Source organism: Anser brachyrhynchus (assembly GCF_964034855.1).
Source record: "Anser brachyrhynchus genome assembly, chromosome: 25".
Classification (NCBI taxonomy): Eukaryota; Metazoa; Chordata; class Aves; order Anseriformes; family Anatidae; genus Anser; species Anser brachyrhynchus.
The window spans coordinates 4,274,471-4,291,207 of NC_137718.1; the positions used below are offsets into that span (position 1 = coordinate 4,274,471).

General features: G+C 44.1%; 1 protein-coding gene across 18 annotated transcripts in view; it reads left to right on the top strand.

Annotated features, from left to right (window-relative positions):
- Positions 1-16,737, top strand: part of GRAMD1B (GRAM domain containing 1B) — a 164,043-nt gene that overhangs the window by 63,355 nt on the left and 83,951 nt on the right. For 12 of the 18 annotated variants that reach the window (XM_080568047.1, XM_080568057.1, XM_080568059.1 and 9 more), the window contains exons 2-3: positions 1,170-2,004; positions 13,967-14,044. In XM_080568047.1, the coding sequence (XP_080424173.1) occupies positions 1,643-2,004; positions 13,967-14,044 (440 nt within the window). In that variant the 5' untranslated portion in view covers positions 1,170-1,642. Of the gene's footprint in view, positions 1-1,169; positions 2,005-12,108; positions 12,177-13,966; positions 14,045-16,737 lie in introns of those variants that run through there. The other 6 variants (XM_080568060.1, XM_080568058.1, XM_080568065.1 and 3 more) reach the window with 3 other exon arrangements.

Sequence of the window (16,737 nt, forward strand, 5' to 3'; positions counted from 1 at the left end):
ACTTCCCCCTTGTTCTTGCTATAAATCTTCCTTTTTTTTTTTTGATATGTTCAGTTATATAGGTCCTAGATTCCACAGTTTCTGATGCTCAAAGTTCTTGTGAGGTTTATTTTCAAACAAAACTTTGAGGGAACCCATGCAAAACAAAATATTTTGGTTTGGGTCAACAAATATTTTCTAACCTGAAACTAGTATTTTTAAAGGTTCAGGCTGTTGAACAATGAAAACCAAAGCATTGCCAGGTCGAATCAGATGTTTTTATCTGACAGCACACTTAAATTCACGCAGCTGGATTCTAGGCACTCTCTTAAAGAATTTGTGTCACTTCTACCTGAAAATATACCTTAATGCAGTTTCATCCAGGAGCTGCTGAAAAACATAGAGGATCTTGATGGAGAATCACTCTCACACTCACATCCTTTCTGTTTTGGTTTCGTCACCAGAATTTTGCAAGGCTGGTCGGAAACTGCTGTTCCTCCCAGTGCATGACCCTCGGTAGAGCCTCCTTAGCATGTGCAGTGCCTGGGGATCTTCCGTGTAGCGTGTGTATTCATCCCAGTCTAAAATCTGTCCTGCACGTTTAACTGTCTTTGTGGTGTCTTTGTTGGTTCCTGGACCTGAGGCCATTCATCACCCCCTCTGTCATTTTGGAAGCAGCGCTGCCCTCCAAGAACTCCCTTTTGTCAGCTTTCGCTCCCGTGAGCCTGAGCTCCAGCACCAGCCGGCTCCCAGCTCTGCTGCCATCCGCTGCCACTGCCTGGGGAGCTTTTCCTCAAGCCCTCTCCTTCTCTGCCCGTTCTGTGAGCAAACAGTGGGACAAAAAGTCCCTAGCCTTGCCAGAAGGCTGGAAGTCCAAGTTCGCTTGTTCCCTCCCCACGCAGGGGGGCTGTCCAAGCAGGAAGGTGGGATGAGGGGAAAGCCTGTCCAATTGGCTCCTACAGAAGTTATTTTCCCTTCTTACCCTTGTCATTCGGTTGATTTGCGGCAGCGGCATATTCAGTAATATAAACCCTGTCCCTTGGGATTAAGAGTGCGGTTACACTTGGAGCAGCTGCCTGCACATGTCTTATCCGCTACAGAAAAAGAACATGCTGCTGCTCCTCCTCTTTCCTGATTTTATCAGTATCGTTTCTTCCCTCCTCCTTTGTCTCTCTCTGACCTCCTCACAGCTCCACGCCGCTCCATACTTGCTTCGTCTCTTGAGAAGACCACAGCTGAGTTTCCCAGCCCAGGAGGTTTTTTTCTGAACCAACATTAGGCAAAGAGGACAGAAAACAAAGGAAAAAAAAAAGCAAAACAAACAAACCTGAAAGTGAGCCAAGCTGTTGCAAGCAACCCTTGTCTTGGTGCTTGCTAAACCTACTGCTTTGAGAGACGGGGCAGGGGAGGGACCTTGTTTTCCAGAGAGGGGAAGGACAAAAGAAACTTGAAACTGGCTTCCCTTGTGGCATGTCTGTCCTGAGCACCCCTGCCTGTTAAATGAAAGCACCTGAGCACCAGGAGGCTTCCTGCGTGAGAGGGAGGGCAAGAGCTGGACTGCGGGAGGGAGGGGAAGGGCGAGCTCTGTTTTTTGCGGTGTGGTTTACACAGAGATCAGAGCTAGCGTGCCTGGGGGTGGGAGCGGGAGGAGAAAGGGCATCTGATGCCAGCCGCCAACATGACAGAAACCCTGCAGCTCCCTGCACTGCAAGTCCCAGAGCAGCAGGTGGTGGAGGGCGGCCGTGCCTGGTCCAGTTCGTCCACCCCCACCCTGCGCAGGAAGCGCTTCAAGATGAGGCGGATGAAGAATGTGCAGGAGCAGAGCCTGGAGGCCGGCAGGTACCAGGATTCTCCTTCCTCCAGCAAGGAATACCTGCAGCTCCCCTCCATTGAGATCACCCCGTCCAGTGACGAGGACACCCCCTGGTCCAACTGCTCCACACCCAGTGCCTCCCCGCGGCGCAAGCGCTTCCTCCTCCGGAGGTGGCTGCGTGTGAGAGAGAAGAAGGAGTACAGTGAGAGCAGGTATGTTTTTGGCCACTCTCCCTTCCCTGCTTCCAAAAGAGCCTGTCCCCAGCGGTTAGGGCCTGTTGTTCCCCCTCAGGTTTTGGTGGGATTCTCTCAGGAGCTTTGTCCTCACCTAGTGGCTGGAATGGGTCATGTAGTTGTTGGACTTCACGATGCCAGACCAAATGGCCCAATCCTTGTGCCCAGACAGTGGGCATGATAAAAACAGCAGCGCGAGGATCTGGCCCTGTTTTAGTGGTCCTCCACATCCCTTTTAAAGGCAGCGCAGATCCAGCAGAAAGGACTTGGGTGTGAGTGAGGGAGACCGTCCTTAAAGAATGGGTGGCAAGGCTAACATTGAGGCGTCCTGCAGAGACCCTTGGGAGAGAGTGTGGCGACACCTCTGGGGGGATTACCGGGACAGGGAGTGAAGATGCCAAGCCTTGGTCAGTGTTTATTTTTGCGGTGTTGTTATTTATCCCCTGAGCCTTTCTCTGAAGTCCTGCACTCACTTGCTGACGTTAGGGCAATGAGGAGGAGATGGAGACATGGCAGCCTTGTGGTTGTTATGTGGGTCTGCATATCAGGATGTCTGGGTTCAATTCTTGGCTGCTTTCCAGACTTGAAAGTCACTCTGTCTTTTGGCTCAAAAGCAGAGGACGAATAATTCTAAGACCTCCAAGAGCCTGTCAACACAGCAAAAGTAATGCCCAGTGAGTTACTGTGTCACCATTTGAAGAAAAAGATGTGTGTTATCTAACACTGTGCAGGTGCAATTGGTGTCTACATCATAACGTAGTTTACTCCACTTTTATTGTCAGAGTGGAACAATATACATCTCGTGAAGGGCCTGAAAACAACAAGACATTTTTCCATGAGAAATTAGTGCATTATAAGTCTTTACACTAGCTTAGTGCTGACTAATTTTTCTTTTGTTGCACCTTTGTGTGGGTTTATTCCTGAATGTATGTATCATGCTTGTGTTTAAAAAAAAAAAAAGACAGATGTGAAGTTTCTTATGGCTTCTGCTCCCAGCTGTCTCACTGACACTGTTACCCCAGTATTTACAGGACAGAGCTTTCTTCTGTTATGCCCTTTGAGTATGTGGTAACTTGTCACACGAGTTCCCTCTTGCAAGGTCAATCCGTCATTTTATTAAGGTTCGGGGAAGCTTCAGCAATAAATGCATGCTGCCAAGGACTTTGAGCCCTTTCTCAAAGTTAGCACTGAAAAACATTTCTTGGTTGAGGAATACGACTGGCTTTCGCTTAACTGTGGTGATGTCGTGATTCAGGCAATAGCATTGGAAACTTGCAAAGGATAATGCATAGGGCACATGCTGAAGTGCCAGAATAACAATTAAGTTCTGAATTTCCACAGAGCAGCTTTTACAGCTGAAGAATTTTCATTTGGGTTTATCATTAGTGATAGTGTGAGAGGGCAAGACAGATTTCTTTGTAAATGTGTAAAAAAACAACAACAACAAACATAAACAAAACCAAACCTATGCCACCACCACTTTGTATCTTTATGTGCACATGATATTCCCATGGCTGTGCTGACAGCTGTCTCCTTATTAATCTTTCTAAAGACGTTTCTGCCTTAACCTTGGTTATGTTTTTGAAGTGGTGATTGGAAAAAAGCTGAAGCAGTTGATGGATTAGGTGGCATTAGCATACCAAAGCCAGCATGGCACCTCCTTTCTTCATAAGTAGCAGGCTCCAAATTGTCCCCTTTGCAACGGAAAACATATGATGTTTTCAAATGGAATTTTTCCCTTCCCAGTCCAGAGGGGAAAAAACATAGATTGCTGGTCAGTGTGTGCTGAGTGTCTGGGCTCAGAGGCAGAGATCATCACTGGGCTTCCAAAAGCTCAGCAGGCATAGAAACGACACAGAACGCGCAGTCTCTGTGGAGAGCTTGTCACGGGAAGAGCGATGAACCCTAAAGGGATTTTGTGGCATTAATCTGAAAGAGATGTAGCAGCTAGTGCTGCGAGGTAAACCGTGCCGCACCCTAAGGCTGTTTGCTGTATGTGAAACACTGCTCTAAAATCGCAGGGCAGGGGGCTGGCTTTCTGGGAAGCAGACTGATGCTGCCCATCTAATTTCCCCTCCTGAGGACTTGGTCATCTAGAGCACCAGCTCTTTCTTGCTGCTGTTTTATTGTGATGCTGTTCTTAATAGATGACACTTGTCACTTACTGTGCTATTCATTTAAGGGAAACAGACCTGTACGGCTCCTGTGCAGCGGAGGCTGAAGCATTTTGTCTAGTGGTTCCTCCACCAAGCCCTGCACGGTAACGATGTTTGAGCTGTCCAGCTGATTAATTGCAAGTGCCCTAACTGTGATTCCCAGTGTGGTCAGTGTGCTGTGCATCTTCTGGTAGCAGAGACACGCTGCTAAGTACCTGACTTCCCAAGCTTGTGTTCCCGAGTTTCACCTGGTAAAGTGTGCAGCCATCAGCATGTTTTTCCCATTGGAAAAAATGAATGCTGTTTGCTTCTGATTGCTCCCTCTTCCTAATTGAATTGTTGTGAAGCACTTTTTTTTTTTGAGCCTAATAACCTTAACCCTGTCATGGGGCCAGCTTATCCGCCTGTTTGGCAGGGTTTTCCCAGGAGAGCTGGTAGCTGAGAGCAAGCTGTGCACCAGCTGATTCATTCCAGTGATGCATGTGCTGCTCACGCCCCTGAGCAAGAGCAATAGCTCTGTGACCATTAGCATACAGTAAGCATCCAAGTGAATAAACAAATGTTTTTAGGACTTAGAGGCTGTCCGTAATGCTCCAGGTCTGATGAAAGCCGGCTGTTTTTTTTTATCTGGAAACTCTAGCCTATAAAATGTTTTATAACACTGGTTAGTTTTTAATAACCTGGATAATTGTAATGGTTGTTTGCCTACTGGTTCTCTGCAAGCTGTTAGGTGGTTGGTAGTGAGAGCAAAGGAGTATTTCTTTTCATTAAACAGAAGAGGGGGCATGTAAGAGCCTAGCTTGCCTACAACACTGAGCTCTCTTCAAGATGAGGCAGGAGGAAGAAGCCATTTTTCTGATAGATGGTTTTTCCTGTAACTTGTGCTTCCACAAAAGCGTGATGATCCAGACTCCGTTTGCTCTGGGGGACTCGCATGGTCATTCAGTAACTTGAATTATTTCAGAAGGGATATAGACAGCTTTGTAGCTATGCTCTTTGTCCATTGTTTACTACCCAGTTAATAACAGAAGTTACTTACCTGCATACGGCTTTGTAAAGTATGAATCCTGCACACAAGGGCACAGAACTTGATTGAGGCAGTGCAAGGCTGTCCTCACAGACTGCATCTGGTAGCTTTTTGCTATGCATGCATTATTATGAACGTGCATTATTGATGTGGGGGATGTGTCTATCTGCTTTAACTGATTTATTTACTTAAAGCCACCCTTTCTAGTAATGTCCAGAACTACACGTGATTCTTAATGTGTGTAATGCAAGAACTGTTGAGAGAGTAGATGACTTGGGCTCGAAGCACTGTTCTCCTTTTTGGTTTAAAGCTGGTATTGAAATGAAATCCTGTCCGTCCTTTCCCTGGCAGAAGCTGAGAGTAAATAGGTGCCCCCGCACTGCTGTGGCCTGACTTCAACTGTTCTGTGAGTGCTCCCCACCAGCACATGTGTAATAGTCGAGGTGCAGTAAATCGCTTGCTCTTGAACAGTTTGCCGTGAGATATTCATGCTGGGCACAGGTTGTGCTGGTGGTAATCTGAATGTGTTCCACTCCTGTGGGGAAAAAATAAGCCAGAAAGCAGAAGATGGAAGAGGTTTCAAAATCACACTTTGCCTGTCATTATTCCTTGCTGGATTTTCTCTCTTGACATGTCCTGGAAGTTGTGCCTTGATGTCTGTAGTCCCTTCCCAGAGCTCCCCAAGATATTTTTTTTTCCTCCTGTTAGCACTTGTCCAAAAAGCCAAACTCATGTCAGTTACAACATCCAGAATAGCTTATTAAATATAAAATGTTGGTGCTCCGAATAACATTAAAAATCTTGTGGATTTTATTGGATCAGTATGGAGTTGATTGTTCTGCAGCTCTTGACACTTCTGAAGATGGATTTGGTTTGGTCTTCTGCTGGAGTTAAGTCCTAAATGACAGGTTCAGCTAAAGGGAAAGGACTTGCCCAAGTCCTAAAATGACTCTAGCATCTTTAACTCAAGCTGTTAAAAATGAAGTATGTTATTAAAAGCATTTCATCTGATCTGATGAAAGGGTATGTGATGAGGTGACAGAGGTCTCTTGAATTGCCAGGCACAAAACCATAGAGGTTTTACAGGAGAAATTTTCACAGCTTATCTGATAGTAGGAACCAGATGCCATGCTGGGTGTTTTTTTCATACTGGTCAGCAACGTGCTTTGTGTGGCTGTTACCGTTCATGTTCTCCGGCAGAAAGAGGTAAAATTTCCATTTTTTTTCCTTAAGGAAGAACATTCCTATGCAAAGTCTCTTGGTCAGCTTAGTGAGACACATCAGGTGAGAGGGAACTGCTGATTTGTTGGAACTCATGCTAAAAATATTATAAAGATATCTTAAATATTCTGATTTTTAATAAAAAACAGTCTTTAATTTCAAGTAGTTCATAATGCTTTTGCTTTGCTTACCAAAATTACAATTTAGTCTGGTCTGGAGAAGAATGTTAATCTTTTTCCTTCCACACCCAGGTAAAATACTGTGGAGCTTTCTAGAGGGAAAAACCTCTCATGAATGCTTGAGATAGTGCTGTTTCTTCCCCCTCCTCTAAATAACTGCTAAAGGTGAAAGATAAATATCAAAAGCTACAAGAGTTATGGCTGTAGAGCTTCTCACATCTTGGAAGGGCTGTGGAAATGCAAATAGTGCTTGTGTTCTCACTTTTGGGAAGGCTGCTGGCTGGAGGTGGCATCGGTGACAGCATTTACTGGCTCGGAAGAAGGACTTGAGGATGGGAAACTGTTCAAGCCCCGCGCTGCTTGTGACTGAGAGGAAGACCAGGGTGGCTTGGTGGCCTGAGGTTTTGTTCTTTCCATGCCATGTAATTGCTGAGAACCTGCAAAAACGAGTACTTCTGCCAATGGTTTTTCTCAGGTTGTCTGGTTTTTAGAAACTTCCACGTTTCAGTTTTAGGCCCAAGAGGAAGCGGGGCTCCTGCCTGAAACACCAGGCTGCGGCAGGGAGCGCTGTGCGTGCTGCTCGGGGCTGCCAGCCTGCGTTGGCTTATCGCTTCTGTCAAAATTCACGTTGAGTTCACACCGGTGTGAGGAACTGGCAGTTCCGCAGGATGTCTGCAGTAGAAGAGGTCAATGGGTTGCATGTTTCATGGTCGGTTTGTAGGTGGAGTTGGTGAATTGAGCTTTTTGGGAGGATGCAGGTCAGACGTGGTGTTCTGCAGTGTAGAGTCCTGCTGGCAGAAACTACTTCTCACAATACTGTGTCTAAATTTTTGGAATAAATCTTTCCATGGTTATCGCTTACACTACATTAAAAAAAAAAAAATCAAACAAAAAAACTTGATTTCTGGAGAAAAGAGAAGCAATGTGAATAATGTGCAAACACCCTGAGGATTGAATTTGAGACTTGAATACGTAGATGGCATTTAGCTGGTATCCATGCTCCCTTGCATCTTCAAAGCAACACCAGGAAAAGTTTTCTGTGTAGGCCTGTATAATAAACAACCCAACTTCTCCACTGTTGGTAGCCTTGGAAAATCCGTAAGCACAAACCTCCACTGATGTGGTATCTTTTTGAATCTGAAATGTGACAGTACATGAATGATGGCTTAGCAGGGACTTAGTTATTAATGTAATCTTTCTCCTTTTTGAAGCTGCAAGTTCAAATAAGGCCTCATTTGTGCTTCCAGTGAACTGATTTTTTGGAACTGCAGCATGCGTCTCTTATGTAGAGTACCGAGGTGCTGTTTGCAGAGGATATGGTTTTATTTGATAACGTGTGCCAAGTGCCTGTGAATCTTACCAGCACTATTTTGTTGGCTGAGTTTTGCTGCCTTTGTGCAGCTGCTTGTATTTTTTAAATATTTATCTTTCGGTATTTGTGTGGTTTAGGGTGACCATTCACACAAGAGCATCAAAACTGACTCATTTGCAAACAGCCCGGAACTTAAATGCTGTTGATCCTACCTAGCCAGCAAATATTTCTGGGACCATCTGAACATCATGTCGTACACAGCCCTGTGCTTGCCAGGATTTACCTGTCCTTTGTGTTCACTACCACAGTTCTCCGCTGGACTGCCAGGAGGGAAGGGAGCCCTGCTCCAGGTTCAGTCTGACTCCAACTGAGTGTGACTTCAAAGAGCGCCAATTAGTACTAATTGTGTTGGTCTGTGTGATAGATGCAACTGTTTGGTAGGCATTTGGCCGAGGCAGCTCGCTTATTCTCTTGCTCACTATGAATGGGTTTAGCCTGTAAACATTGCTCCCCCTGCTTTATGAAACTGAGTTAACAGAACACAAAGGTCTCAAGGAGGAAGCGCCCCTTTGGTTTTTGGACATGCTGGTAATATTACATGCGCTTCAGCTTGTGCAGGCTCTGTTTAGCTAAAAGCCCTTAAAAATTCACCTTACAGCTCTGCCATTCATTCATGAGCTCGGCTATAAATTTTCCTCTCACCTCTGCATCTCCATTTCAACTTCAGTTCATATAATCGAGGTGTTTACCACCTATGTATGTGTATATATATATATATGTATATATATGAAGAAACTCCTAAGTCCTTAAGTGGAGCCGGGTTGCACAAACCAAATGGGTGCTGGGATCCTCAGAGGTGTTGTGGTGCCATCTGCCACCTGCCTCCCACGGGGCTTGGTATCAGTGCAATGATTACAGTTCACTGAACACGAGTCTCATCTTTAATAAAGGCCGGTGTTAGCTTGCTACCTTCAGTGACAAGCGTATGTTACCCCTGACAACTCGGCACTCGTATGCAGAGAGCGGGAGCTTGCAGCAGCTATGGGAAAGCTCCGTCGGTGCAGGTGCTCTGACTTTAATTCACAGGCTGAAAGCTTTAAGGCTATCGAAGGACAGCCCTTCTTGATGAGCGAGGCTGTCTGTTACCTGTTGGAATAACAGATGGTGATTTCCTAGCTTGGCAATTTCCTCTTCATCACCCTTGCTCCCTTCTCTGTCCCCTCCACCTCACAGTTTCCTGGTGCTTGTAACGGCCCCGTTGCTGCTGCAGCCATAGAAACCCGGGGCTGCTGATGGCAGGGATTTAATTTGCTGAGGGCACTGAGGTGCTGCTGGGCAGCTGGGACTGAGAGGCCTTTCTGCTGCCTCATGAGAAATAGGAGGGGGCTACGTGCTGGGAAGGATGGGCAGAGCAGGAGGGTGAAGTGGAAGGTAAAATCGTTCTGTCTTTGACGAGCTTCTCCAGCCCTGAGGGGGGAAAGTTGGAGGAAACTTTTCTTCTGGCACACCTGAGGCTTGCAGTTTAGGATTATCTGGTAGTAGTATCCTATGTTTATGTTGCCATGGAAAGATGGGGATAAACTTTTACCAGAGTTTTCAAATGATGACTGTTTTTTGCATTGTGAAATTTAGTGGTTAAAATACTCCATTTTTGTCTTTTTTTTTTTTTCAGCTGAATTAAGAGTTTTGGCTTAAAATAAATACAAGAGCCGTATTTAAAAGGGATGATCAACTTAATTTTTTTTTTGTCAGCTTGGAAGTAACCATAACACAACGTATTACTACTGCTATGCTTTTTCTGGTGGCAGTTTGTCAGACATGCTGAACTCTGTGAGGTGTGTGCTTTAACGCAGGTAGGTTCACCTCTCGGTGCTTGCAGCTGGAAGGATGGAGGAAAATAAACACCCTGTTGTTTGGATAACTAAACAGCTTTGCAAATTTTAACAGAAGCCTTGATGCAAATTCACTTTTATTGCTTATAACCTGCATATCTTTTAGTTTCACAGAAAAATTGAAAAGATGGATATCGTGATATATCAGATATTAGCTTTGTGTTCCAGGAACAGTTGCTGCAGTTGCAGAAAGCACTTGTAGAGAGGTTTTATACCTGTCAATTACCTATCCTACTTCTGTGAAATGCTTAGCACTGAACCCAAAGCCAGTGAATACAGGGTTTAATTAAGAAAAATGAATAGGAAATATTCACCTGTGTTCAGACTTGAAAAGTTCCATGTGAAAGTATTTGCTGAATAGCTGTGACTAACAATAACCTTCTGAAGACCACAGACTCCTGTGAATAACTGATTCTCCAAGCTCGTGAATTGATTCCATCTTCCACGACAGCCGTTTCTTCCCCATTCCCTTGCTCACCCCGATCATTCATCACTGTTGAAAGAATTTCCTTTGAACAAAAGCCTGCCAGACTCTCACCTGCAGATACGCAAGTACAGTGAGATGTTTTCTATCACCTTTTCAAAGCATTGTCAGAAGCGAGAGGCTGAGTTGGAGAGGGAGCACTAGTTTTTAGTGGGGTCGTTTATCAGATACAGCTATCCACACGTTTCAAGATAGGAAACACAAGTTGAGACCCATTTCTCATTGCTTCTGGATTTATGCATTTGTAGTCGAATTCTTTTTGAGAAATTGCACTTCTAATTTCAGGACAAGTAATGGCATCTGTTCTAAGTGCCAGACTAGATGCTTTTTTCCACCCATCCAATAATGTGCGAGTGCTATGAGAACATTAAGTGTGGTGAAAGCAATCTGTGTGTGTTTCTGCCTTGCTTTGGTGGAATGGATCGTGCTGTATTGATGCCTTCAAAGATGGAATTGCTGAAGATGCAGATCTATCAAAGCTTGGCCTGGGCCGGCAAATTTGTTAGGACTGCTAAGTGGAAAGCAGGGGAAAAACCACACGGGAAAAACCAATGTCACGTACTCTTGCTTGTGATCATGACTTTTAATAACACTTCCAGACATATCTGGAAGGTACAGGATTCCCAGAAAACTCCTGCTGTGCAAACATTGACACGAGTGTCTGAACTTTGAAATCTGGACAGACACCTTAGTAGAAGAGCTGCTTAGCTTTAAAAGCCTATTCGTGCATAAAATGAGAGATTGGCTCTGCCTTACCATTTAGAGACTGAAATCTGAGTAAGATGAGATACTGCACCCCCTGCAGCGCCGCCCCCCCCCCCCCCCCCCCCCCCAAAAAAAAAGCAAGAAGATAATAGTATAAAATGTAATCTAAAACTTGCTGAGACCAGGTCTGAGAAATGTTTAAATATTTAACTTTGAGTGGCATAAGGTCAGGGAAATGAAGTGTGATGAGCATTTTTAAAGTAAGTTTTGCACTTTGATTTCTAGTATCAGCAGTCTACTCAAGTTCACTTTTGGCAGGATTTGGAAGAGGTGATTTTTGTGTGTGACAGTCTCATGAGCATTCATCTAAGTGCATGTACGTAGGTCACAAAGTTGATGAAAACTATTTAATGCTTATATTACACTTGCTAGAAAAGAGGCAATGGAACAAGCATCCTTAGGAATGGACTGTTTTCTTCTGCACTTTCTTTTACTGATTGACTAAGACTTTTAACCAGCTTTTAGCCTTCTCTGTAAATACAAAATCTCAACATCTGTATGTAAAGCTTTCCCCCGTATTACTTCTCAATACAAATCACACCTCTCTTATCCCCTTATAATTATAGCCAAGGTAAGAGCAGCAATTTGCTGTTCCGCCACCTCAGAGGAACACTATCGTCTTAAAAGCAGGTTAACTTGCAATGGACTGAAAAGTGTAATGAAACAATAGCTCTGCATTTCAAGTGCTCTGTACTTTTTAGGGGGTTTAACAGCTGCACTGTCTAGTAATCAAAACATTGAAATGATTTTTTCTCTGCGTGAAGAGCTCACAAACTTGTGGAAAGCTTTCATGCAAAACACTCCTGCAGTGAAGTAGGAGGGGGAAGAACTGATCTCCTTCTGGTGTGAGTTTCTTTAATTTCTAGTCTTGAGCATTCACGAGTGATAAGGGAAGGGGGCAAGGTGTTGTACTGCACTGTGTTGTGACATCTGTATTCCATTAAATTTTAACCCTTGGTTTGAAGGGCTGTCTGAACAAGGCATTTAATGACGGTTGGGTGAGCATGGAAAGGTCTAAGGTACATCTTGTATAACTGTCTGAGAGTAAAGTTGCAAGTGGGATTCCCAGCACTCCAGGAGCTGTAGTTGGGCTGTGTTACATTGGGACTCTTTTGGTAAGCTTCTTTTATCTGCTTAATCAAAACTGAAGTGACAAAGTTTTGTGAGAGGTTTTCTATTTATGAATTGACAAGTAGTTATAGGAATAGTCCCCGGATCTTCAAGGAGAAGAGACAGGCCTTTCCCACCCACCTCATGAATAGTCTCTCAAGACCACAAACTACTCAGAAGGATGCTTTTGCTCTGTGAAGAAAAAGATGGGGCTGGAGGGGGTTGGGTGGTTAGATCCCTTTTAAAAAAAAAAAAAAAAAAAAGGCTCTAACAAGCCACTGTATTCTTATACAGTTTTGCTGAAGCAATGCTGTTTAATACCTGAGGACGTAGCTCTCGTCTTCCACTGACGTAGTTTCTGGTTCTAGTTCCTGTTCTGTCTGCTTAGTGGTTTCTTCATGCCTTGGAAGTACCAAGACAATTGTAGATAAACTTCTAAACCTCTTCACACTTTTCTCTGTTAATTTCTGTGGTGGCAAAAGTAGTACTTTTTTACATAGGACTTAATAAAGATATTGACTTAAATAAAATTATCATTTCAGGTATCCTTTCTGTACTGTAGTTGAGTTGAAATGCCTGAGTAGATATAGGTAAGAGGAGCTGTAACAATTTCTTCGTGCAAGCACAGAGTACATGTAAAGAAGAAAAATAAATGTTTTTTTGGGGATGAATTAATCTGAAGAGAGACAGAGAAGAAAAGAACAAGTAGACTTGACAGAAAAATCTCACTATGGTGTTTTAGTGCTGTTTCACCCAAAAGTAGGTCTTCTTGAGGATTAATGCTTTCTAAGAAGAAAAGATGCAATTTGGGCCTTTTTGAAACTGCTTCTGTGCCTTTGGGCAGTCTGTATGTGATGCGCAATGTATTACATAGATTTGTCTACGCTGCAGTAGAAGCTGTGATCGCAGCATGCATCTGTATACCTGAACTGGTTTTATTTGAGCTGCTTGGGTTCTTCCAGCAGCGAACGCAGAGTGTTTTAGCATGGTGTGTGTTCAGGCAAATGCATCCAGTGTCCCAGGTGGGGCTGGACAGTTTGTGCTGAAGCTGTGTTGCCATGGCTCCATAGGCAGGGTACCCAGGCTGTGCAGATTAAGGATGCCCCAGGAACATCTGCGTTGTGCTGCAGTCTGGTATCTGAAGGCAGAATCAGACCTGTCGAGGGCTCAGAAGGAAAGCTCTTGCGAAGAAACATGAAGCTATGGAAGTGAGAAGCAGGAACGCTGATGAGTCCCTGGAGCAGGCAGAGGCTGCTAGGGGGGAATAAAGCCAACATCATACAATGGATTTAAAAAAAATAAAAAAGAAACACCCCCAAATTACCCATTTAAAGGCGAAGAGTGACATCTTGTGGGCTCAGCATGCAACTCTCCACTGGAAATTTGGTGGTGACCACTTCTGGCTGCTTCATCCTTAAAAAGAGTTCCCTTTAACTGCTCTTTTGTCTTGCTGTCCGGAAGCGGGGGTATATGAACAGATAGTGGTTTGGTAGTTGAACGTTAAGCTGTATGAAACCATTGCGGGGTGGTGTGATGAAACACTTTGTAGACAATGTGCAAGGTTACTTCTGTATCTGAAAGTTCATAGAAAAGCATGACTGAGTGGGAGTAAGAGGCTTCTAACCAGTGACTCCTGTTGTATGTCAGATATGAGCTTACTTCCTTATATTTTTCTTTACATCTCTAAATATATGAAGAATGAAGCTTGTGTTTTTTCTTGTTCTGGCTTTAAAATCAAAATGTTTGATAGGGACTTACCAAAATCTGTCTTAATTGCTTCTTTTTTCTATTGCAGCAGTCAGCAGAGCAGCCAGCAAAGCAGCCACGATGATGACTCGTCTCGATTCCTGAGCCCTCACATGCGTGACGACAGGTAAGTCTGTTCATGCTCAACTGGGGGAAATTCCTGGAACCACTCAGTAAAATCAGATGGGCCGGGCTGCCTGAGACCTCATTTTCCCTCCGTTTCTCAGTTATTTTACCAGAAATGTCACATGCCTAAAAAAGCATGACTTAATCGGTCTTATCAATGTCTAAAAAAGACATATTTTTTCCATGTACTTAAAAGTAGAACTCAGGACAAACTCATCCAGCCCATGATGTAGCCTGAATTTTATTCTCAGGCTCATTCTCAGATTCATTCCCTGAAACTTTAGCTGATGTAGAAAGCTTCATCAAATCCCCTGTGTATCGATCATTAGCAGCTCTGATCCTTGAGTGTACAAGTGAAATTTTGTATGTAATTCTTGTCCCTACCAAGTTACAATATTGAGACTGGCTGCTGTATTTTACATGTGATGTGTGGGGACAGTCCCCAGGTGTTTACAGCTCATTTCTAGCAGCTTGGTAAAAACTGCTGTGAAGTTTGAGAAGAAACTTAAGTTTCTTGTACTTAGGGTTGATTAATGACTACTTTAAACTGCAGTGTTGGCACAAAAGCTGTTGAAAAACGAATGCTTATTTTTGTGTGTGATTTATTGTTGCTTTGCTGAGGGCTATATGATTATTAAGAGTTTTGCTCTATCTTGCAGTTCATCTTGTGAGCCCGAAACCACTTTTTCTTCTGCTGTGCATGAATTATGAGCCCTGAACTGCAATCACCTTTCTGTCCAGGGCCAGCTCCTGCAGGCCTTTTTCCTTAATAACACCTTTGGGCCCAGTGTTTGGTCTCATATTCAGTTTCTGAAATTCATGTTATTTTGTTACTGCATTGCACAGGGGAGTTGTTGCATTTTCCTTAATGTTGTGACTGTGGATCACAGCTGCTGCGTAGTGGATTATGAGAAGCATCTGAATGTGGCTTCTGCTCTGTGTGCTCGTATTGTGGCATAGTCAGAGAAGAGCTTTGTTTCGGCTCTGTTACTCAGTTATTCCTCACAAGCTGTCTCTGAGGTCGAAGGTTTTTCTGACTGACTCTAGGAGGGTAAACTCTTACCGAACTCAGACTCCCCACTGTGATGTCAGAGGCCAATGGACTGAGTAAGAACTGAATAGCAGCTGAGGAGGCATCTGAGGAATTGACTCACTTGAGAGAACATCCTGACCCTGAAGAGCTAATTAATATCCCAACAGAGTTTGGCTCTGAATTAGCACTTGGTAGTTGCAGCTAACCTTTTCTTCCATATGTTTTGCTCCAATTATCAGTCTCTCTGGTGCTGTGGAGCCTGGCATAATTGACTAGTGGGGAGCGATGTTTGCAACCAGTAAATAAAGAATCTGACAGCAAAGCAGATGGACACTTAGATTATACCTGGGCTTTCTCTGTGTAACGCATGCTGTTATATTTGATTTTGGACTCCGTAGGTTAAACAAGGTTAGGCTTCATTAATACTCTGATGAAGGTTTTCTGGACATAGGAAGATGGGAATCATTTGGAAGTGCTGCAGGTTTCACATGTAGACTTAAAAGAGAGCCTTTAAACTGGTGCCGAGAGCATCTTAGTGTCTGGAAGAGATGCTTCAGCGGGAGCGCTGTCGGAGCTCAGACCTATGTATGTAGAGCCAGGGTGGTAAAGAGCATGCTGACCTCTCTGTTATCAGGGGACCTGCAACGTGCTCGCTGCCCAGATTAAATTTCAAGTCGGTTTGGTTTCATGGAAAATACTGATCCTAAAATGACCTATATGAAGGCAAGTAAATTGCCTTTATCTCTTTTTCTTTTGCCAAAATAATTGCATCAAGCTTTGCTGGTACAGCTTCTTTGGGTAGCAGTGACTCTTGTTTGTGAAACTTGACAAGAAAGTCTCTGGTAGTGAATTTTGATTTTCCTGTAAGACGTGAAGTAGGCTAATGAAATCTTTGAGTGCTTGCTGTTCCTACTAGCAAAGTTGAAGGTTATTTCTGAAGCATCTTGAAGCTGCCAGGCTTTTACAAACGAATGAGGAGGTACTTTCTCACTGCCCTTATGTGGTAGTATTTTGACCAGTAACAATGTGTCCTCCAACCACAGGTTTCAAGTTCTCCTCTCAGTTGAAATGGTAAAGACCTACAGGCAGTTCCCTGTGCTTGTTTCATTGACTTACCGTACAGAAGCTGTAAGTAAAAATAACAAGGGTTTCAGCAGTCCTGTGAGTTGTGGTAAAAGCTGAGCAGAAGAGGAGACGGCAAGAAATCGTGTGGTGTATACCAAAGGGTGCACCTTCTCTTGGCATGCTGCCCCTGGTGTCGCAGGCAGGAGTCTGTGCTGCACTGGAAGGATCAGAGCAGAGCGAGCAAAGATCTGCACCCACTTCGGTACGTCCGGAAAAGTGCTGAAAGCTACCCCAGCCCAAATAAAGGGATGCTGAGTTGCTATGTTGACTCTGAGATTTTAAAAAAATATATATGGAGAGGAATACATAGCTGAGGATGGCTGACATCTAGACTAGGCATAGCCAAGATCTTAACTGCGTGCTCTTCCTGTAAAAGATAGTACCAGGGAATGCTGCTAGTGGGGTTAACTGCTCAGTGATGGACTTCCAAAGGTCGTGCTCCAACCCTCAGGCTCTTTCGGAGAAGACTCAGTTTTGTTCTGCTGGCAGATGCGCTCGGTGCTCCCTAGCACTTGTGTTCCTTGAGGTGTGAGCGC